The sequence below is a fragment of the Calypte anna genome, chromosome 8, assembly GCF_003957555.1.
Source record: "Calypte anna isolate BGI_N300 chromosome 8, bCalAnn1_v1.p, whole genome shotgun sequence".
Taxonomy (NCBI): Eukaryota; Metazoa; Chordata; class Aves; order Apodiformes; family Trochilidae; genus Calypte; species Calypte anna.
Window position 1 is genome coordinate 30,949,449 of NC_044254.1, and position 22,395 is coordinate 30,971,843.

At 41.3% G+C, this 22,395-nt stretch overlaps 2 protein-coding genes across 2 annotated transcripts in view; one reads left to right on the top strand and one right to left on the bottom strand.

Moving 5' to 3' along the window:
• Positions 1 to 637: 637 nt before the first annotated feature.
• LHX8 (LIM homeobox 8) lies at positions 638 to 11,649 on the top strand. The gene is made up of 8 exons (XM_030455373.1): positions 638 to 781; positions 1,008 to 1,166; positions 3,872 to 3,993; positions 5,395 to 5,615; positions 6,047 to 6,150; positions 9,066 to 9,161; positions 10,155 to 10,338; positions 11,054 to 11,649. The coding sequence occupies exons 1-8, from the start codon at positions 701 to 703 to the stop codon at positions 11,128 to 11,130; spliced, it is 1,044 nt and encodes a 347-aa protein (XP_030311233.1). The 5' UTR covers positions 638 to 700; the 3' UTR covers positions 11,131 to 11,649.
• An 8,179-nt stretch (positions 11,650 to 19,828) lies between these two features.
• Positions 19,829 to 22,395, bottom strand: part of SLC44A5 (solute carrier family 44 member 5) — a 57,630-nt gene continuing 55,063 nt past the window's right edge. The window contains exons 20-22 of the mRNA XM_030454942.1: positions 21,471 to 21,559; positions 21,000 to 21,084; positions 19,829 to 20,083 (exon numbers count right to left, since the gene is read on the bottom strand). Coding sequence (XP_030310802.1) covers positions 19,971 to 20,083; positions 21,000 to 21,084; positions 21,471 to 21,559 — 287 coding nt within the window. The 3' untranslated portion in view covers positions 19,829 to 19,970. The remainder of the gene's footprint in view (positions 20,084 to 20,999; positions 21,085 to 21,470; positions 21,560 to 22,395) is intronic.

Here is a 22,395-nt window from a genome sequence, read left to right on the forward strand (position 1 = left end):
CCGAAGGCGGTGATGTTAATTAGCAACATCCGTGCTCTTTCAGGCTCGATTTCAGGAACGGAGTAACGCTACGGCCTTTGGGCAGCTCAGGTGCTCCTTTTTTAGCTTAACGAGAAAGGTTTTATTGGGGATCTTAAAGACACGAGCAAGAGCAGAAACAGGCAGACTGAGTTAGGGGTTGTGAGTCTAAGCTGTAGGACCTCTTTTGGGCTTTGGGTTTCAGCTGTACAGAGGAACAGTAAGGCTGTTCACGCGTTCTCTCGCTTTCGGCCGTGTTTGTCTTAGCTAACACAGGGATGTAATTTGAATCTTTGTTTAGAGTGGGGCGGTGGGGAGAAGCCGTGGTAAACAGTGAAGACAAACGGCGAGGGGGTCTCCTGGTTTCTTTCGTTGGTTTTGGTTTGGGTTTTTTTGTTGTTGTTGTTTGTTTGTTTTTCTTGTTGTTGGGGTTCCGCCACCCCCTCACTCCCCCTCCCCTTACGTTAAGCCAGGCTCGCTGGCGAAGGTAGCGCTCCCGCCATGCTCAGAAGGCGGGTTTTGCGCAGGAGGTGAGGCCAGCGAGGCAGGTCCCCGCGCCGCGGGTCCACCCACTAGAAAACAAAACTTTTTTCCCTGCAGGCGCGGAGCGCAGAGCCCTGGCGCGGGGTCCCCGGGCAGCCTCGCCGCCCGCCGCCGAGCTGGTATGCGGTAGGGCAGGGCCATGTATTGGAAGAGCGACCCGATGTTCGTCTGCAGGCTGGAGGACAAGGACTTGCCCGCGCTCGGCGGCCCCTCGGAGAAGGTGCGTGGGGAGGGGGCGGGCATGGGGCCGGTGCCCTGTGTTGGGAGGTGGTGGCAGTGGCCGCTCCCGTCCTTCCAGTCCGGTGCCTTGGGCTCAGCCCCCTGGAGTAGTGCCGGCTCCTGCCGCCACCCTCCCGGCGAAGCCCCGCAGGTGCCGGTGCGGGGGTCCTGGCTCTCCGGGCGGTGGGGACGGGTGCTGACAGCCGCCTCCCCTGCGCTTCCCCCAGGCCAGCCCTGCAGCTGCCGACGAGGACTCCTGCTCTTCCTCAACCGCCCTCTCGCCCTCCTCCTCGCCGCGGTCCATGGCCTCGGGCTCCGGCTGCGGCCCCGGAAAGTGTGTGTGTAGCAGCTGCGGGCTGGAGATCGTGGACAAGTACCTGCTGAAGGTGAGCGGCATCTGGGGGCGGTGGCGGCTCCTTACATTGGGGGCGGCCCGGTGCCGCCGCTTCCCCCGGTACGGCAGTGCCGTCGGAGGCACTTAGCCAGCCTCCCGGAGCCGTGGTCCGCGGGCTTCCAGGAGAACCCTCCGGGTTGCCCCACCGCAGCGCTGCGGCTGCTGCTGCCCCGTCGGTGCCGCGGCCGAGGGGTCTTCCCCTGCGCACCGAGACGGCCAGCCCAGCGTCTGGCAAGACGGGAGAACGAGTGGAGTCATTTGCCTGCTTGCCGGTGTGATCTGGGGCCCGAAGGAACTCCGGTTGCCGCTTGGGTTTTGGGTAATGCTTTCCTGCGCTAGGGTTTTATTTTCTTGAAGTGCGGAAGGAGAGAGCGGAAAAGAACCTATGGTTTCGAATGCGGGTAACTTCTTGATGTGTTTTGTGCTCCTGGGTAAGCCGTGGTGGTATGGCCCGTTCGCAATTAATTAAAGGAAATTTCTTAGCGTGGTGTTGTGAATTTCAAAGCAGTAAATGGCTCTTGGGGAATTATTTCTGTGAAATGTGTCTGGAAATGCCCTTGAAGGAAGTAAGCTGTGTGATTGCAGAGTAGTTTTGCTAGCATAAATGTTCAGGGCTAAGATAATTTAAAATAAAACCTTGTGACTTTAAGCATAAAGCATTAATGTGGTTGAAAGGGGGGATACTTTCTTCCTGTATTGTATCCACTAAAATTATCCTGGATTAGTTAATCGTGTGAGAATCAACTTAGTTCCATCAGATGCAGCCTTAAATAAAGCCATTGCATATCCTGAAAAGTGAAAGTTGGGAACAGCGCTGAAAACATCTCACTTATTAGATCACTTGCCTAGACCTCAGATGGGGTGAGAAGGTCAAAGGAACATGGGTTGGTGTGCATGTAAAATAGGGTAGGTGTAGGTGTGGGTAGCTGCTTTGTTGCTTTTTGTGGTGAATCCTGGGCACCTTTGCAGCAGCTGGGTTGACACCGGAGTAGTGCCACAGGACTGGGAGCTGAACTAACCTGAGCTTGGTTCCAAGTCCAGCTAACTCCAGAGACCTGTAAGTAGGTTGTTTACTGATCATTGCAGTCTTCTGTCTTAAAAATTGGGATAATGTGGCTCTGAGCAAAAGACCTGTAAATCATTTAGCCTGAACTTTAAATTAGTTTTAAATTAAATTGCTGCTTCCTGTGCGAGCAGAAAGAGGAAGGAATCTCTGCTGGTAACCTGGTGTCTTGCTGACCAGCAACACATCTTCCAGCTTTCAGCCCTGTAAATTCATAAGAACATAAATGGGTGATGCCAAATGTGACCACTGTCAAAGCTATCCTGCTCTGCACAGAAGCATTAACTGCGGAAGAAGCGGCAGTGCAAGGAGCATGGTGTGGCTGGGACATCAGCTTGGGCTCTGTGAAGCTGCACACCAGGGCCTGGCTGCCTGCAGGGTCCTCTGGCCTGCACTGGGGCTGTGGCTGCTGAGGGAAGAAACACTTGGGAGGATCAATTTGGTGACGGCTGTTGTCAACAGTTTGACATTATTTTGTGGTATAGGTTTGCCAGTGTATGGGAAGATGGCTGCCAACAAGGATAGCAGTTGGGAGAGCGCTGAGCAACTGCAAGCTGCATTGTATAAACTGAAGAATACCTGAAATTGGTGATTCTAGCCTGAGTGCAGGAGTCAATACTTCACTTTCTCTGTGGCTTGTCTGGTGGTGTTCTGATGAAGGGCACATCCTGGATTATCTCAAATCTGCTGCTTTGCCATGGGCATTGTATGGGCTGTTTGGTATGAGATGGAGAAATTGGCTCAGAAAGTTAAAATACACCTAAGCTTAGTCACTGTTAAGTTTACAGAAGTCTTATGCTGCATGGAACTACCTAGAGGGCTGTCACTAAATTCTTATGTTCATGGAGAGTCCTAGGTTTTCTGATGTGTGATGCAGAATGCCTGCACTACAAAGAGGTTCTCTTTATAGGAAAGAAGAAATGAAAATTATTGCACTCAATTTGTTTGCCCCAAGAGTTATATGCAAGTTTTCAAAACTGCAGATTTCTGCTGCTTTCCAGGAAAGCTTTTTATGTCTGTTTTCACTATGAATGTTGCATGTTGAAGAATTGTTGAATTTGGTATTGAAACAGCTGCTGCTCTTCTGAAACTCACTCCATTCTCTTAGCTTCAGCAGAAACCTGGAAAACAAAGATGTGGCTCATGGTGTGGTTTTGTTTGACAAGTTGTTTCTTTTTTTCTTCGATACTCATGTTTTAAGAAATCTAAAATAACTTTGCAAAGTTTCTTCTTTGTGAAGACAGGACTTTTTGCAGACTGGGAAATAAAAATATGTAAGCTAGCTGCCTTACCAAGGCCATGTGAGGCCAGAACTCACTCTATTACTCTAATGCTATGAGAAAAGAATTCAACACAAAATACCTACATGGAACTCGAATCTCTTGCTTCCTCTTCTGATGCTTTTAATTACAAAACCATGAAAGCTTATTCTTAAGAACTCCATCAAATTAATTAACCCTTAGTGTGCATGCAGTTCTGTAGGAAATGTTTTGCCTTGAAGATAATTTTTCTGTGAATCTCGGTGTGTCATTTTTGGCCTTGTCTATATGGATGGAAAAATAATTTTTGTAACTATGAAATGCAATATTGGTAATGCAAACACTGAGGGGCACTTTTCTTTTGTGTTTTTGCAGGTAAATGACCTCTGCTGGCATGTGCGCTGTCTCTCGTGCAGTGTTTGCAGAACCTCTCTAGGAAGGCACACGAGCTGCTACATCAAAGATAAAGATATCTTCTGCAAACTTGACTATTTCAGGTATATCATACAAGAATACAATTTTATTAGATATTGCTGTGCTTATTTGACACTTTTTGCTTAAGCATGTTTAGGCTCCTTGGTTTTTATTTGCTAGGTTTATTTTCAGTGATTAAACTGTCCTTTCTTGTGGAGGGATTTGAGCAACACTAAGTCTGTCTAATGCAGCTACCTATGAGTCTTCCCCTTTTCCTCTCTATTTTGCATAGCTATTGCATTTATACAGTAATTTCCTTCTGTACTACAAAATCCTTAAGTCAGAATTCCTGCCCACAGTAAGGTTGTAAAGCTTTGGTATCTGCAAAGAATCCCCCTGAGGTAATGCTGACTGAGCACACCAGGAAGAGTTGAGGTGATATTCTGTCTGGACTAGCACTAGCACTAATGCTGGTATGAAACTCATGATATCACCTGGAACTACAAAGCCAACATGGAATAAATCTCATTTTTAAAAGAAGCATTCAGGATTTATACCTTTCTGTGATCCCTTGGTTTAGAACATTAATAGTTTTTCAATATTAAGGTCTAATCCTGTTCAGAAGAATATTATATTGGCATTGAGGGTCAGGAAAGAGGCAAACTTTTTTGCTGTTAATTTTGGTGTGGTTGCTGTTACTTCCCCAGACTAGACTATTTATGGATTCTCACCTGTGTATGGAATGGATTATGTTCAGCTGCTGAGTTTTGACACTGAAAGAGAGAGGACTGGCTGAATACTGTGAACTCCGGTTTAAGTTTTGTGGGGCTGAAAAACATTTTACAAACCTGCAAAGATTTTCAGGACAAATTTGTGTCTAAATAATCAGCATAACCTGGTGGCTCACTTCCTCTTCAAAGAGGAATATTCTACTCTAGTAATGTAAATGCTTGCAGGTATTTAAATTATTAAAAATCATAACGTGATGTTAGTTAAGGAAATAACTATCAAGATACAGGTTTTCCTGTCTGCTAAAGTGGATTGAACAATCAGTGGAGGATGATGTAGCAAAATATAATAATTCAGACTATCGCCAAAGTAATGCATAATATATTTGAATAATTGAGAGAATTTTGAACACAGTCATCCATTTTTGTCTTCCATGCATAGTTTTTAAAAAAGTTATCTTCATAAGAGGAAAGATCAAGAGTTGTGAGTTCATCTAGCAGTTAAGGTATTTCATAGAGTCCAACCATTCACCCTACAGCCCCTAGCCACTAAACCATCTACTGTAGTTTCATTTTATTCTTTTCCATCTAAGGATATTGGTTTCTGTTGCTCAGTGTGCTCCAAAGCTACTGGATACAAACTCTGGATTTTTTTGGGTCTTGGCTGTGCTGCCACATCCTGGTGGCTCCAGGAGTCACCATGTTGCTGGGGGGGGCTGGTGGCTGCCCTCCTCTCCTGTCCCTGTGTCTGTGCAGGCGCTACGGCACCCGCTGCTCCCGCTGTGGGAGGCACATCCACTCCACCGACTGGGTCCGCCGGGCAAAGGGCAATGTGTACCACCTGGCCTGCTTTGCCTGCTTCTCCTGCAAGAGACAGCTTTCTACTGGAGAGGAGTTTGCTTTGGTGGAAGAGAAAGTCCTTTGTAGAGTACATTACGACTGCATGTTGGATAATCTGAAAAGAGAAGTTGAAAACGGTAACACCCAGCTTTTGTGAAATACTGTGTTTGTGTGTTAGTTTTAATTAAATTGTTGGGTTTTACTTCATCTTCCTTATTTAAGATGTAATTACCTAGCTTTGCTAAGGCTGGAAGTGCAGGTTCTTGAACTAAAGTGTGCAAATTATTTGATGTTTTAATTCTTTTTAAGTTTGTATAACTTGTTTTATATCCTAAGGAAAAGAAAACATTTAGTTGATAAAATACTGTGCTGGATCTGTCTTTCCCTCACTTACCAAAGGGAGTCGTTTGGGGTCTAATGGGTAATGGTGCCAGATCAAGTTCAAGCTTTAAAGTTGAAATTCAGTTGTTCTGGGTACTGTTGGTTATTGTTGGAGGACAATCTGACTTACAAAAAACACCTTTTTGACTGTTTAGCAGACAATGTTGTTTTCTTTTTACTGCTTCAGGTAATGGGATTAGTGTGGAAGGAGCATTGCTAACAGAACAAGATGTTAATCATCCAAAACCAGCAAAAAGAGCTCGGACCAGCTTCACAGCAGATCAGCTTCAGGTAGATGCAGTGCTAAAACCTTGCACTTTTCAGATTTATGCAGGACATGGGCAGAGAACTGTTAGGAATTCACATGCATATGGGGGGAAAGAAAAAGCTTGCATGTTTTTAATGATTTCATAAACTATCAAGACACAGCATGTTTCTGGAATTGTTTGTTAGCTTCAGCAGTTTAATGTGAAATAGTTACTCTTCAAGCTTTTTATTTCCCTGGGGGCAGACAGTAATTCTGCAGAGTAGAAACAAAAAGATTCTATTTTGATTGCTCAATGAAATCTATTTAATCAGACATTTACATCGCTACACATAATAAAGACAAAATATTTTTGGAATTATGTAATGTGAGGAGTTGTACTGAAGATGGGTACTGTAAATGACTTCAAGACATGAAGAGAATGGGAATTTGAATTTTGTTGTAATGAACAATAGGGGCTGCAAAAGATTGTGTTCTCAAAACAGGTATTATGGATTCCTGTTTGTTTTCACATGAATTTTCCACAGGTTGACTCCTACTAGTGTGTATTTCTTGTTTTGATTTGCTTTATAGAGAAGATGTGAAATATTTGAGCATTTATTTCTTGATTGCCCTTTTTCCTTCTAAGATGGTTTTCCTTAATACTTTTTAGGTCATATATTTATATTCCTAGCCATGCTTCTGTACACCAGGAAGAGAGAATATCAGCAGAGACACATTCACTTTTTCTTTCCATTGCCCCTTCAAGATGTCTCGCATGTTGATTTCCTCAGTGGTTTTGAGCTTTGCCTGTTCAAAATACTCTGAAGGCATGATAGTGGCATGTTTCAAGACCCTGACTTGGGATTTAATGCTGCATGTTTTAGGGGAAAAAAGTCCCACTTATTTTCATAGAGCTGGGTGGAGTGAAATACAGGGAAAGTGCATTTGAAGTACTTGGCAGCAATTCTTGTGTTGTCCCAGTTTGTTGAACATGTGTACTGAAGTGTTCTTCTAATATCCCTTTGTACAGGCTCAGCCTCTACTTCTGTTCCACTCCATGGTTAGGACTAAGGGAAGTGGGAGCTAGGAAGTCTGGTCATAACCAAGCCAAAATCTTTGCTGCATGGTCAAGCCTGCTCTGAAGGTGGATAGAGGGTTTTTTTCCTGCATCTGCTCTGCTTTCGAGGCTTCTTCTCTTGTTGCTACTTTGGCGGGGGTTAGCTCTGCACTGTCTCAGATAGGAGTTATTTCACCCACTGGATCACAACTTCATTTTAGCCTTCTAGGGAAAAAAACCCATGTCTTGGGCCAGCTTCCTCATGAAAAAGGGGTTGCGGTGGGACTGGATGGAAGAGGTTTCAACCTCTAGTGGAAAGAAAGCTGGCTTTGTACCTAATCCTAGCTGCACATACTTGCTTTCATTTTATAATGCCTTTGAATTTCTGGTCACATGAGGCCACTACACCATTAGTTTTCTACTGTCTCAGCCTGAGTTCTGCTTCATTGGCCTGTCCTCATCTTGTTCAGGGTGACATCAGTTGAGAAAAACTGAAGCTGAGATGTAGAAACAGGTGAGGCATTTAAGCAGTGCTAGGTAGCTGGCATGTGGCTGTTCATAATTTGGTTTTCATTTCAGCCACACTGGAGACAATGTTTTTTTCTGAATACCAACCATGTTAGCAATAACCTCACAAGGGCAGAGAGCAAGAGTTCTGGACACTGAGCTCAAACTTCTGTGAAAGGGAACTTTCTTTTCTGGCTGAATAGGAGATAAAGCCCAGATATTTGGGTAGGAGCCATATTCAGGGCCTCTTCCCTTTTGCTGTCATTGAAACCCCATGTTTCTTTTTCTTTGTGTTTTTAAATAGATCGTGACTGACTTCAGTCAGTGTTTGAGATCCTGGAGCCTCTTGTTATTTAATGATACTTACTATCTGCTGAGTGAGTCTTTCTCTGTACCCATCTGTGATGCTGGTACAAGCAAAACAAGTGTCAGAAGGAAGTACTTGTACAGGATTTCTGTGCTTTTTGATGTCTTTGTTTGAAAAAATAGGAAAGTAAATAGCTTCAGTTTTTCTAAGTGGGGAGAGAAGCAGCGTGAATCTTCAAAGATTAAACCAGGCAAAATTTGCAGACCAGCAAGGGTCAAAATCCAGAAATTAAAAACTATAGTTTACTAAGTTGTTGAAGAGGCCCAGCAGAAACCCATGAAGCCTTGCTTCCTAAGATAAGGTAAACTCTTACAGGCTCTAAAACTGTCCAAAATGCAGCCCAAGTAGACATCTGCCTCCTCAAAGCCATGCAATTTATATCCCAATGACAAGTGTTCACTCCAGTTTTTGTAAAAAGATGAGGGTTACCAAGCAGTTCCCTAGGGCTGGTCAGCCAAACAGGAGCCTCTGTTCCTCAGGTCAGTTGAAAGTAAAAGAGGGACAAAGTGCTTTCCACTTGCCTGCATCCTCCATGCAGCAGAAGAGAGTTAAGTTGCCCCATGTAATAGAAGTTGCAAGCAGTGACTGACAAGTGGAGAGCTGAATCAAAGTTCATTCCTTCATTATGCCCTGGACTGAGGTCTGCTGCTGTAAAAGTTTTCTTTACAAGCCTGTTCAAGTTTCTTTGCAGTGGATTTTCTCCCACAGTTATTTTAACAATGATAACTGAGCACCTCCTTCACATTTCATTACTGCCAAACACAATTCATTTCCTTCATTTCTGGTAAATGTCTCAGCTCAGTTAAGCATGTTTAAAGAGGCTTGCATCTGGGGGGTGGGGTGGGGATAGAGATTGTTGTGGGGTTTTTTGTTTTGTTTTTTTTTTCCCTTAATGTAGTGAGAACCATCTGGGGACTAATAACAACTTTCAAAAAACACAGGAACAGGATTGTGGTCTGAGAGGAGTCAGTAATGCTGCTCTCAGGACTGCACACAAAAACTTGCAATCTCTTATCTTGCATTTCCAGGTTATGCAAGCACAGTTTGCTCAGGACAACAATCCAGATGCACAGACACTTCAGAAACTGGCAGAAAGAACAGGCTTGAGCAGGCGTGTTATACAGGTAACTGCACAGGTTACTTGACTAACAAAAGTCTGGTACTTATTCATTGGAAATGCTTAATGACAATGTTCTCCAAGTAGTTATTCTGAAATGGAAAAAGATCTAATCTGTCAGTTTTAGCATAACTTCAGACAACATTCTTAGTCAGGAATAGGTCTAGAACAAACATGTTAATTCGGAAAACTTGCTGTATTCCTCTCATGCTTTGTGTGGAGGATTACTAATCTTCCAGGAAGAAACCTTTCAGCCTAAATAGCACTGAAATTCGCACTAAGTTAAATACATATTTTTTACTTTGGTAGACACTTCTTAAGACCAACACTCATTTTGAAAATGGCTTGTGCTGTGACAACTTAGAAATATCTAGTGATCTGTTCCAAAGAGCAGAGTTAATACATACCAAAGCCCATCCAAAACCAAGATAAATACAAACTGGGAGTCTTCACTTGATGATCCCTCTCAGCAACATTGAATGTAGGTTCTTTTATACATAAATTTGATATTTAACATCATATAGATGCTTATATAAAAATAAGTTTGCAGTTCCTTTTTCTTATTCCAGCCTTGAGAATTGACAGTGTTTCTATAGAAAGGAGGACTGACAGCTGCTATCAAGGCTTTAAAGGGAAAAAAAAAAGGCAGCTTGCACAGTTCCCAGGGTGAGGAGGAGAGTGGTTAACCCCTGGCAGACCTGCATGGCTGTCACCCCTGTGTGCAGTGGGGGTGACCTGCGGGGTCCCCTGCCCTAGGGTGCAGCCCTGGCCTGGCTGCTCCTCTGCAGACCCCCGGGCACTGCAGAAGCTTTCTTCATTTGATTGGGCTGGTTGAACCAAACAGGCTTGGAATGGATATTTCTGCATTTGGGCTGTCAGGTTATGTTAAAGGCCCAATTAACTAATTGAATTCATCCAAAGTTAGAACTCATAGGGGTTTATTACGCTAATGTTGAAGCAGAATGCAATCTATTAACATGTACATTTTTCCCCTTCTCAGGTATGGTTTCAGAATTGCAGGGCACGTCATAAGAAACACGTTAGTCCCAATCATTCATCTACTGCTCCTGTCACAGCAGTTCAGCCCTCCAGGCTGTCTCCACCCATGCTAGAAGAAATGGCATATTCTGCCTACGTACCCCAGGATGGGAGTATGCTAACTGCTCTGCACAGCTACATGGATGGTAGGTACAACAGCTTCGCATATCCAAGTTAAATCATTATTGACTGCAGCAAGAACAATTTACTGAGCACTGATTGAAGAAACTTAATGGATTTTTAATTTCTAGTATTCCTTACAGAGTATATTAATGCAGCACTTGCTATCTATACCTCATTAAGCAGTGTCCCTCTTCAAGTGACAGCACTTCTTAATTAGAACATAGCTGAATATTGGGTATGGAGACTGCTTTTTGTGCTTCCTCCAAACTATGAATACTAGTAGTAAGAAATTAAACACTGTCTTTAAACATCCGTGCCACTTTTTTCATAATATGTAATTTTAATGCAAAGCATTTGCTGCCTGGCTCTCACCCCGAGGACTCTTGGTTTAGTCAGTCCAGCAGCCCCACTGAAACCTTCAGCTTCCCCCACAGTAACCACAGAGGAGAGCCTTGTGGTCAAACGTATGTTTCAGTCATTGTGCGTCTTATAACCCAGCAAGTGGACAACTTTAGCTTGTGTGATTAGGAGAGGCTGTGAGGACTTTCAGAGGGCTCTAAGCCACCTGTATGGCCTGAGCTTATCTTTCTCCAAAGTGGTGGCACAAGGTGGGCTGTGCGTGGTGGGCAGAGGAACAGTGGTTGGACCAGGGGCTGTTACTACCCAATGGGATTTACCAGCTTAGAATATTTCCCTGCCTCTGAAGTTGACTGGTAAATATTTCTGTTTTGTTTGTAGCTCATTCACCTACAGCTCTTGGACTCCAGCCTTTGCTACCCCATTCAATGACACAGCTGCCACTAAGTCACACCTAATTAATTTCTGTCAGGGATATAAGCTATTAAGGAAGTACCCCTAAGTCATTTATTGTGTATTAAAAATATAATTGGACATATATTAATGTTAACTCTTAATTTAACATCTAAAGCATTTTCAAGATCACTTCTGCTGCCTGGGTATGTAAGTATATTTAGCCTGCAAGACACTTTTATGGAATCTGCATAAAAAACTTACGTTGTTTACAAGCCTTATTAAAATACCTTTTTGTATTGTCTGGAAGTAGTCCACTCTAGTTGTGTGTGTTAATTTATTTGTCATCAAAAGAGCACTTTGCCTAAAAGAAAGGACTGACAGTTGTGCAAGATGTTTACAATTCTTTGTGAAATTGTAGTTTATCATTAGTTTGTATCTGTAAGTTATTGCTAAAAGTATTACCTGTATTTGAGTTGTATACAGCCTATATGTTAAAGCTTATTTCTGTGAGTTTACAAAAAATAAATTTTGGTTGCAAATATTTTCAAAATTAACTGAATAAAGTTTCTGGTGTAGCATGCCAAGCAAAAATGTTGTGTTTATGGCTGAACTGGTCATTTGTCAAGTGCTTGAATCTTCACTCCCAAGAGAAAGGTCCCTGGTGTGCTGAGTTGCACTACACCACTCAGGAGTGTTCCTATTTGTCTAGATTTTAAAAATCCTTTAATGGATCGCTGATTTCATGGCAAAGGACTAGTGCATACGATCAGTACAGTTGATTTCTGTCTTCACAGACTAGTTTCCTTCAAGGATTTCAGACTGGTAGATTCTGTCTGCAAAACCTAAACTTTACTTGCCAGCAGGAGAAAATGGTGTGTGTCCATATCCCTGTTTCCTCTCCCAACTATGTGTTAGTGTCTGTGAAATTTCTTAACTGTCCTAGTCAAGCTATTTCAATGTGGAAAAGGTAGTTTTCTCCCTACCACCACAGAAAGAAGGTGGCTTCCAAGGGCAAGCTCTGGACTACTTGAGTTCCCTAAATTAAATGTTGTCACTGTTTCAGGTTAGCTCAGACATCTGCAAGTAGCAGTTGCCACCGCTGGACACTGACATCCACTTTTACTCAGTTCAGAGACAGCATCAACTTGTTCAGGCTCCAGTCACCCAGGCCCCCTACAGCTGAGTATCTTGCTATGATCTGTTGAACTGTTTTAGACCACTGTTAGTGTTCCCACAAAGTAACCTGCTTCTGAGCTTAATCATACCAACATAATGATATTTAAGTAGCTAGTATTTCTGTAGGAAACTAGAACTCCATAAACTAAAACGAACAAACAGAAAACCCCACACAAACAAATGCAACAACAAACTAAACTAAAAACAAACTAGGAAAAAAGCACCCCACTTTTGACATTGTAATTTAAAGCAAATTAAGCACACAACCTTCTCCTGAGACTGATTCTTTTTGAAACTTGGGCTCTTTCAGACTCCAAAATTAAAATAGATCACTCACAGAGCTCAGCCAAAACAACAGAATTGAGAACTTGGGACTTGATGAAAGTTGATTCAAGACAGGAAATCGAGTTGGTCAGATGCGTTGAAAATTATGGCAACCAGAAACTGCATTACGAAACTCTGTATAAAACAATCCCTTCCTTTCCTCTCCAAGCTATCTATAGCTGCGTGGATTTTCAAAGTAGCATGCCAGTTCTTAGAAAAAAAAACCAAAACAACACACCAACAGCAGTGTTCATCTGCAAAGTCAAACTGCAAAGACATCTCAGGTGGTACACATCCAACACTGTCCACCACAAAGGCAGAAACCTTTTCACTCCGTATGGTCCGAAACAGACCAGGGTCTGTTTCATGATAACAGGTCAGGCCAGTTATTTTATCTTCTCCTTCAGCAGGAATTTTGATTGGACCACACCACTGCTGACTTCATCACTATTCTGTCTCAGTGGAATGGCAGCACAGTTATGACTAAATGCTGACTGAAAAATGAGCAGCCGTGTGGCAGCCCATCAGGTGGTGACGTAGTGCACTGACCCAGGCCTGCAAGGACACCTTGGATGGTGTGAACTTCCCCTTGGGGAACTAGAAAGAACAAACCTTGGTGAAGAAGCAGCATCCCTAGAGAAGACTAGAGATCAGACTGCTGGTACATGAGAAAAAACCCAGGTTTTCTTTTTTATATCATCTGGACGTGGCTTAAAGTTTCTATGGCATGCAGCCAGTACTAGTTTTAAACTTCGTATGCTGAGCGAGAAAACCATGTGAGGTGTAAAACACAATAGCCTGAAAACACATTTAATAGGAGGCAAGAAAACAAATTTATTAAGTAAGCCTGATACCTTCTGAAGGAGGACAATATAATTAACAGTTGCAGTCAGTTCCAAAAGACCATGTGTGCTAACAGGAGATACTGATACAGTTTTAAAAAAGATTAATCCTGGTTTAGTTAAAATAACGACGTGCATATTAGACACATAGCAAAGGTACTCTATGCTCCAAAATCCCTGTTAAAATAACTATATTACAGATGTATCTTCCAGCATTTGGGTACATGCTACATCCTGCAGGGCAACCCATGATTATCTGAATTCAAGCAATGATACTGTGCTTTAATACACATAGTGCTTTATTGCTACTGATGTTGCTTATTGCCATGGTCAGAACTAAGGTTTATAGTGATGTTTTACAGAACATAAAGCATGCCTCCTTTTTATCCAAATTTGCATCTAATCAAACATTAAAAAAAAGAAAAAAAGAGAAAAGTATGATTTCATGGAGACTTACCATACACTAGCAGTGTCTTTTAACTCTTCCAAGCAACTCTCTACAGGGCTTGTCCCTCTTCCTAGAAGGCACAGCCTGGGTCAGCCTGGCCACCGAGCAGTACCAGGGAATACCAGTATCCCACTGAAGATCACTTTTACAATTGACCTTCCAGTGCTTAGTTTGGACTGAAAGTACCCACATCTACATCTTCTGGGCTGAGCCTCCTCACTCTTGCATTTGCCTTGTCACGGCTTTGCTTTTCCATCCACCCCTCAGTGCTCATGGCAGATGTCCTGTGCTCATGGCCACTGACTAGAGAACAGAAACCCACCAACCTCCCCACAACTGACAGCATTTAGGCCTCTCTAATAAACAGTATCCTATGCCATAGGCGTAACACGCTGCTCTTCATTGATGTAGGCTGGAACTCTGAATTTAAAGCCTGAACGTTTCTGTTCACTGATCCCAAGCCCACAGCCACATTTTTTCCACTGAAGCTGATGTCCCACTGCAGCTGCCACTCTGGCCAAGGTGACAGGGTTGCCCAGGTGGCCACAACTGATTCAAAACCTTTATCTCAACACCTCATTGCAGCGATCGCCTCAGGCAAAGCTCCCTACGTATGGAACAACTAGCAATACATACCTTGGTTATCAACCTCAAGCCCAAATTCTCCCTTTGTCCTGCCTCCAAATAACCATTCCAGTGCTGGCTGTGCTGAAATCCATCCTCATCTCTGAAAAGTTCTTGCATTGCTTTTGGTTGGGCTTTTTTTTCTCCGCCATCACCCAGGAAAGCATCCTGCAGGCAAACACAGGGCCTGTCCACTGGGCTGCGCCAGCTTCGGCCCACCAGAGCTCTCTGTAATGGCGACCCCAAAGCCAGCACTTCTTGACAGAGCCAGCCCAACCCGTGAGGTGCAATAAATAGTTTCTTGACCTCACACAAAGATAGTAGGAAATATGGCTTTTAGGCAGCCTCTTAAGTCCAAAAAGAGATTTCTACTGAGTTACAAGGTATGAATTTGGCTGAGCTAACACACCCTGTCTGCTACTGCACACAACTCTGCCACTGCCTCAGCCCCCCTGGTGCAGCTGGAGCCACCTGTCTGTCCACCTGTCTGTCTGTCCACCTGTCTGTCCGTCCATCCTCATCCCTCTCTCCCCTCCCCAGCCACTGCCACCAGTGGATCAAGCCAGGGCCTGGGCCCAGGTGTGGGCCTGGGCAGCTCCAGAGCTCAGCATAAACACACATAACTGCATTTTGTATCTAAATCTTTATTAGAACAATCCTCAAGAGCTGTAAAACGGTGAACAACAAAATTAAATATTAAACACTTTAGTTATCAAAGATATTTAAACAATACGTTCCTAATTCTGCATAGCAGAAGCAAACAAGTTATAGAGCTCAAACTGTCGTGCTCATGTTAATTTGGTTTTGGCAAGATAGTAACAAAACCTTAATCACATCAATGAAACAGTAACTTCCCATTTCCTGAACCTTACAGAGCCGTTTTTGTGATTTTGCAACTCATCATTTGGGACAAATACAAGTGGAATTTTGTAGCATAGGATAAAGGACAATTTTAATATTAGTAGAACTAGTGTTACTTAAACATGAAGAAACAGTTATCTTTCTAATTCAATTACAGTGCAGTACAAATTATGTATTACCTCAAAAATCATCACCTGTATAAAAAGTTAAAAAAATTAGAATAATTTATAAAACACTTGCAGAATAGTAAATTATCCGTCTTGAAATGGAGAATGAACTTTATGCTTGTGGACGTATAAACAGATGTATTACAGTAATATACTATATATTTACTAGCTTTTTTCCTTCTGTTTTAAGTAGCAAGGGCCCATATCTCTCCTCAGCTACACAGGTACAAGACATATGATCATAGTAACCCAAAGCAGAATAGGGCCTTCTCAGAAGTTCACTAGACCATAAATTAAAGCTATAAAAAGATCTAGCACTAGAAATGGAACAGTCTTGCATTGTTTCATTTAATTATTTGCAACAACACAATTGTCACGTTTTCTCCCACACACCATCTCCTTTCATGATCTGATAACAGCAACAGGGAAATGCTGCATAACACAGTTCAAATCTGACATCTGTCCTACAATTCACCTCATACCAGTTAACTTGAAACAGAGTATTGTTTTTTCCTAACTAGCCTTTTCTGTGTTGTAGTCTACATAGTGTGAATAAACTTCAAAATATAAGCCAGATAAAATAATAGCCAGTAAGGCACTTGGTCAGAGAGGACACAGCTGTCCAGGCTGAGCAACTGGTCGAAGGGAGACATTCTATGTTACTGAAAACAGTCAGTCTATTCTTCATCATGACTTCTCTGACTTGTAGAAGAGTACTTCCTGACTGTCCCAGAACCAGCTTCACATTGCATCTGCCAAAATCTTTTTCCTGCTCTACAGCAGAACATGCAACAGTAAAATATTTCTTACTTTTAAATCCTAATGTTTAAAAGATGACTCAGCACCCTTGTAACACCCAAGAATCAGATGCTGAAGACTACTTGGAAAAAAAAAACCAAACCTCAGCATAAGAAATGATCCCATCTTTCTTGTTTGCTTCTGGGGTGGGGGTTTTTTTTGTCAGGTTTTTTTTTGTTGTTGTGTTTTTTTTTTTTTTTTTTTTTTTTTTTTTTTTTTTTTTTTTTTGTTTTTTTGTTTTTTTGTTTTTTTTCTACAAAATTTGAAGGCTTGACATGAAAACTTTGGTATAAAACATGTAAATGAAAGACATCCAGTAATACGTTGTATGGAGACACAGTAATATCAACCAGAACTAATGCAAACATGATTGCATGAATATGATCACAGGTGTTTTGTACTATCTCTTGGTTTCAACACTCTGCTTACCCAGCATTTTCAGAGTTCTTTCTATACCTGTAAAAGGGTCTTTGCTGCAGGGCCACCCTGCCTTCCCAAAGCTTCTCCTAGGAGAGAAGGCCCCAGCCAAGGACATGACCTGCTGAGCTCCTGCTGAGCAGCAGCACGGTGGCCTCCAGCCAGGTTTTCTGTTCCACCATCTCCTCTACTGCACTGCAGGCTCAGAACAACCACCAACCTCCTGTCCCCACTGCCACCGGGTAGCCTATGCCTCCTGGAAGGGGTGGGCATATTGACACTGACTCCCGTGGGCTCAGGAGCAAAAGAATATATGACATTTTAACAGTTATATGGCCACATGTTCCACTCTCTAAAGTGAAGAATGAAATTTTAGATTTTATACTAAATCAAGCAACAAATAAATGTCCAAATCTATAAACATCACTACTAGGTCCTCTTCTGTGGTGTAATTTTGCAGAGTCTGGCCCACAGGGCTAGTTAGGAACCATTATCATAAATAAGTATTAAACTATTTTAACTGATTCTTTACCAAGTAAACACTTGAATTAATTTCTACTTAACTCATTAATAGCAATTTATTTTTTAAAAGCCAATTTTAGTATTAAACCTTTATGATTTATTTATTCAATTTATTGATTACAAAATTCACATGGTATTGCTTTGTATTTTCACAGTTTTCATAATTATATAATTAAGAAAATGGCTTTTAAATTTTCTTCTCAGAAATTATGACCACTTACATTCTAAATAACTTCACAAAATAGTGAGTGGAGCAATTTTACACATATATATATTTACTGTATATAAATAATAATACAATTTTAAACTTTAACTTTTAGAAATTCCTTTTAGTAAATGCATAGATTTGTTACAAAAGTATTCTAATCAAATAACTGTATACTATTTCTATCATGTTTTATTCCTAGTAATCTCTATGGTTACATTCATATGATAAAAAAGCACGCTGTGTTAAGAAATACACTTCTTCAGTTGAGCTCCCAGTAAGACACTCAGAAGTCCAGTAAAAATATGGATTACTTAATGCAGTTTCTTTAGCTGCAAAATAATCACACAGTAGTATTAAAAAAAAAAATAAATCTTTAGTATGTGGGCTGTAATCAGACCAGCAGCTTTTTTAATCATAGAATGTTAACACATAGCCCCAAAAGTTACTGACCTTATTCTCAGATAAGAATGATGGGGGGGGATGTATAATCAATGGCATGCACATAATGAGAAAGGAATAATGATGATGAAAAGCTTCATTAGTCAAGAACCTGATTTTTTCCAAAAGTAGGTTTCTCAGCCCTTTCTGAAAGTCAGGTTTCCTCTAGGGTAACTCCAGTAGGATTATCAAGAGCTGGAGGTTCCCACAACCAGCAGTTACATTTGAAGCTGTATGTCTTCACTGTACATTATTTGAGTCCTACTCTGAACTACTCATTTCTGCTTCAGGGGAAAGGGCTACAATGCCCACTGGATCACCAAGAACACATACGAGTGTCTTGTCACTTGCACCTCAGTTCACAGGGTTCCAGGAACCTGCCATGTCCATGCCTGCAAGCACGTGGGTGGTCATCACTTGTGCACCAACAAGACCCCAGCCTTGTGGCACCAAGGCAAGTTGTGCCCTTGCAGTGGTTATTGTCATCAAAAACTGGAGCCATAACAGAGAGAAAAACCACTCTAGGATTTGAAATGTCAGTAAATTTTCACCAGAAACTTGCATTTGGATTAACTGGAAAAGAATTTGCCTCTCTTTGTGAGACCATCAGACTCCAGGTACTGAACCCACATACCAGATCTGGCACAGCCACTCCTGTAACACAGACAGTAATGGAATACATGAAAACTAGGGGGAGGCCTCAGTATGTCTGGGTCCTTGGGAACCCAGCAGACAAATTTAAACCTTTTCAGCTCAGCTCATGGCATTAAGGGACTTGAGAAGTACTCCAGTGTAAGACTTCTTGCATGCGCACAGCTGATGCTGACCTTGGTTCCACTAACAGGAGGGTCATAAAACTGAACAGAATGTTAATGTGCCAACAGATGTTGCACTAATTACCAGGCAAATTTAATAATAATAATTAAAAAAACAAACTAAATCTCTTGAAGCATCTTTCAGTAGCTAAATAATTCATCCTGTATCATGAGCAGACTCAAGTTCAATGTATCAACACCTTACTGTGATCCACTCTGAGCCTGGATCCACAGAAAGAGCACACCTGGGCTCAGCACATGCGTGGCCATTGCAATGTCTCCTTGAGAAGCCCTTCTGAGCTAGGCAGAAGCAATGGAATTCCTTGTGCACATATACAGCCAAGACTTTTGTCCAAGGAGAAAGACTGCATTTGGTTTCCCTTTCAGTGAAGCTCAGCTTCCTTATAATATAGAACACAATTAGACACTCATTACAGACAGGGGGGGCATTAACACAAGTGCATCTCCTGGACATCAGCTAAAAATTATACATTCTCCATCTTGTATCATATGAAACCTCATTTGTGTGAATCACAAGTGCAGTGGGACCTTCTCTCAGTTACATCATTTCTTCAACATAACTCACAGAAAACTTCACTTTAACAGTATCAACTATAGTCTTCTCTGACTACCTTCTTTGGGACCTGAAGGGAACCTTCATTTCTTGAAAGATGCAGTTGTGGATGTGATTAAAATATCACTACATTTTTCAGTGTAGGGAATCATTAATGCATGTATAATCACAGTTTAAATAGCTGTGAACCAGCTTGTACAAAAAATACAATCATAGCACCATATTTACAAATTTAGTACCATATCCTGCTTAGCTAGAGTCTCAAACTATCTTTTTATGGCTAATTAGGTAATATGTTAGTGCTTTCAAAAAATTGCCTGAATTTCTTTTACAAATATACACTTATAAAAAGAAACATTATCAAAACTGCTGTCATCTAAGGCAGCAACTTGCATTACAAAAGTTATTAAAACATCATTATAGACCTAAAAAAGCTTTACATTTACATTTTCCTTCTCATAGGCACTCTATTAAATAAAACGTGGCCTTGTTTTCAAAGCTGTTAGTTTAAGCATTTAAATGAGTTAAATGTTACCAATGTTGCTCTTTTTTTTTTTTTTTGATATAAGCAAAAGGAAAAAAGATTCAGCCATTAACCATAAGCATAATTTACAGTTTTTACTTTTGCCTACTTTACACACATTTTGCTTAAAAGTGACATTGTTTTGATGTTGAGGCCTAGTGTACTTTATCCCACTGCCTTCTTAGGGCTTAGTTCCTTCTTCCCTAGAATTCGGTGCAGGCTAGCTGACATGAAGTAGGGTTTTGCTGTAGATCCATCATTTCTTTCCAGGTCTTCACCTGAATTTATACAGCCAAAAGAGCAAACAGCCGTACAACCACACGCACACACAGAGAATTGAAGGAGAAAGCAAAAGATTCAACATTACAATAAAAATCTCTATCAAGGCAATTTAGCTGTACTGTTGCTGAAGGACACTGTAAAATTTCTATTTTCTCCAACCAGAAGAGGTTTTACACACAGCAGAGACACAAACAACTAGCCATTTTAAAATTACAGCAAAAATATCTTTTTTTTTTTTTTTTTCCAGTTCTTTGGCTTGGCAGTATAGGTGGAAATCTCCAGAAACAATCATGCCTCCACCGAAGCCTGGCATTTTGGCTACTTCTTGCTAGAAAGTTTGTCACAGAGACCTATGGATTTAGTACGTTTAAAATCGGACCCTTTTCTACTGCCCAAGACAAAAATTATTTCGAAAACTTGCTGCCACAAATGCACAATATTCATTGTCATCCCCTACGGTCCCCTACTGAATGGAAGCATGGGAAGCAAACCAGAATACAAATGTAACATAACGAGGCAGACATATTACTTTTTTTTTTCCTTGCAGAAGGCCATGATTAAAACACTGCTCTGGGTTCAGCCCTGTGTATGCAATGCAGTAGTCACAGATCAGTGAACAGTTTCACAAAGCACTCACAAGCAAACTGTTAATGAAAGTTAAAGAACATCTGAAAAATAAATGTCAGGTACCCCCCCATGAGCCATGTAGCTACCATTACTTAAAATTAATTAAATTTGAATACTAAAACACTTTTGCACTGAAGAATGCATCAAGGAGCCACTCCGAAAAGCAGCAGCAGTTAGTTTCTCACAGCCTTCCAGCATGTCACCACAATTCTTTAAGGAATGGATAAGTTCGTTTTCTACTTCCCATGACTTGCAGGTATTAGTGAAAGAAAACGTCGTACTTACAGAAGCAGAGGAAAAGCGTGTCAACACACATTGCATAGACGCTGAAAAAACCGTGTGCAACTAGGTAGGAGCCAATAATGACTGTCTACAAGAAGAAAAAAAAAAAAGACAATAGAGTTGCTTATTCTGGAGAGGCTCTGGAGTCTGGGGAGACTACAAAAACAGGAGGTGCATGACAAGCCCCTTTTGTTAGGAGCCACACAGCTCTTGGTGCCTCCACATCAGCCTTTTTCTGTCTGGGAAGTCTGAGCAAAGCAGATGTGAAACTTAATTTTTCTAAAGGTGCAGAGTCACTGCAGTGCCACTTCTGCCTGAAGAGTCCAGAGGACCAGAGTGCAGCAGATCAGTCCTCACTTCAGTGGACAGATCAGCATTGAGAGGATAACAACAGGAGCTGTTACCAGACCCATGCCCCAAGTAATCTGAGCACCCCAGACTGCCCTAAGTGTACCAATTGTATGGTTGCCTTACCAACAGTGGAACCCAGTAGTAATTTAATGTTGGTGCTTCCTGTGCAAAGACTGGTATTCTCTGTGTGAAGAAAAAGAACGCAAGAACACCTGCAAGAAGCACAGAAGATTAGTGATCCCTCTACTAACACCTGGAGAACAGATGATACAAAACAGACAAAATATACAAGGTTAGTTTAAGTAAGGTTTGTAACCAATAAATTCCTCAATATTAATCATCTGCTGGATCCATATTCTGACAGAAGATGTATGTAAATTAATCAATTACCATAAAGATATAAATAGGCCCAGGAAGATTTCAATGACTTCCTTTGTTCCATCATTCTATTGGATATATTAGCAAAGTTGATAAATAATGATAAAAAAGACAATGGAATGGGATAACAAAGTCCATTGGGTGGATCTTTTTTAAATGAAAGTGAAAAAAATTAATTTGAGTATTGCATGGCTTAAATTTCAGAGTATATGACGTTTCAAATGAAATTTGCTACCTCAGCTTGAAAATTATTACAGTAATTACAAAATATTTTAGATCTGTTCCTGGTACTAATTTTCAACTTCTGATATAAAATATTATTTGTTGGTAATATTTTCAGTATACAGAATGCAAAATACGGTTATTGTTAAAATATTGTTTTAAAACTGCTGTGACAATTCAGAAAAACTGTAAGGGAATACTGCTAAATTGCTGAAAGTGTGTTTTTTAAAAAAAATTTTTAAATCACTTTTGTCACAGAAAAAACATGAATAATAGATTTTGATTCCTTCTGATAACTAAGAAAACTCTGTAAGAATGTTAAAAATATTCTATTTCTTTTACTCTAACACATAGCTATAATGGGCTTGAATATAACAGAACTCCAAGCCCACCTTGTGCAGACCTGCACCATCCCCTCTTGTATGCGTGCTGTTTGCTACCAGGTGAA

Bases quoted from the DNA above. Each gene is read 5' to 3' on its own strand.
- LHX8 (XM_030455373.1), top strand. From the start codon at position 701: ATGTATTGGAAGAGCGACCCGATGTTCGTCTGCAGGCTGGAGGACAAG. The intron at 9,162-10,154 runs GTAACTGCACAG...TCCCCTTCTCAG, and splicing joins TGAGCAGGCGTGTTATACAG to GTATGGTTTCAGAATTGCAG. The intron at 10,339-11,053 runs GTAGGTACAACA...TTTTGTTTGTAG, and splicing joins TCTGCACAGCTACATGGATG to CTCATTCACCTACAGCTCTT.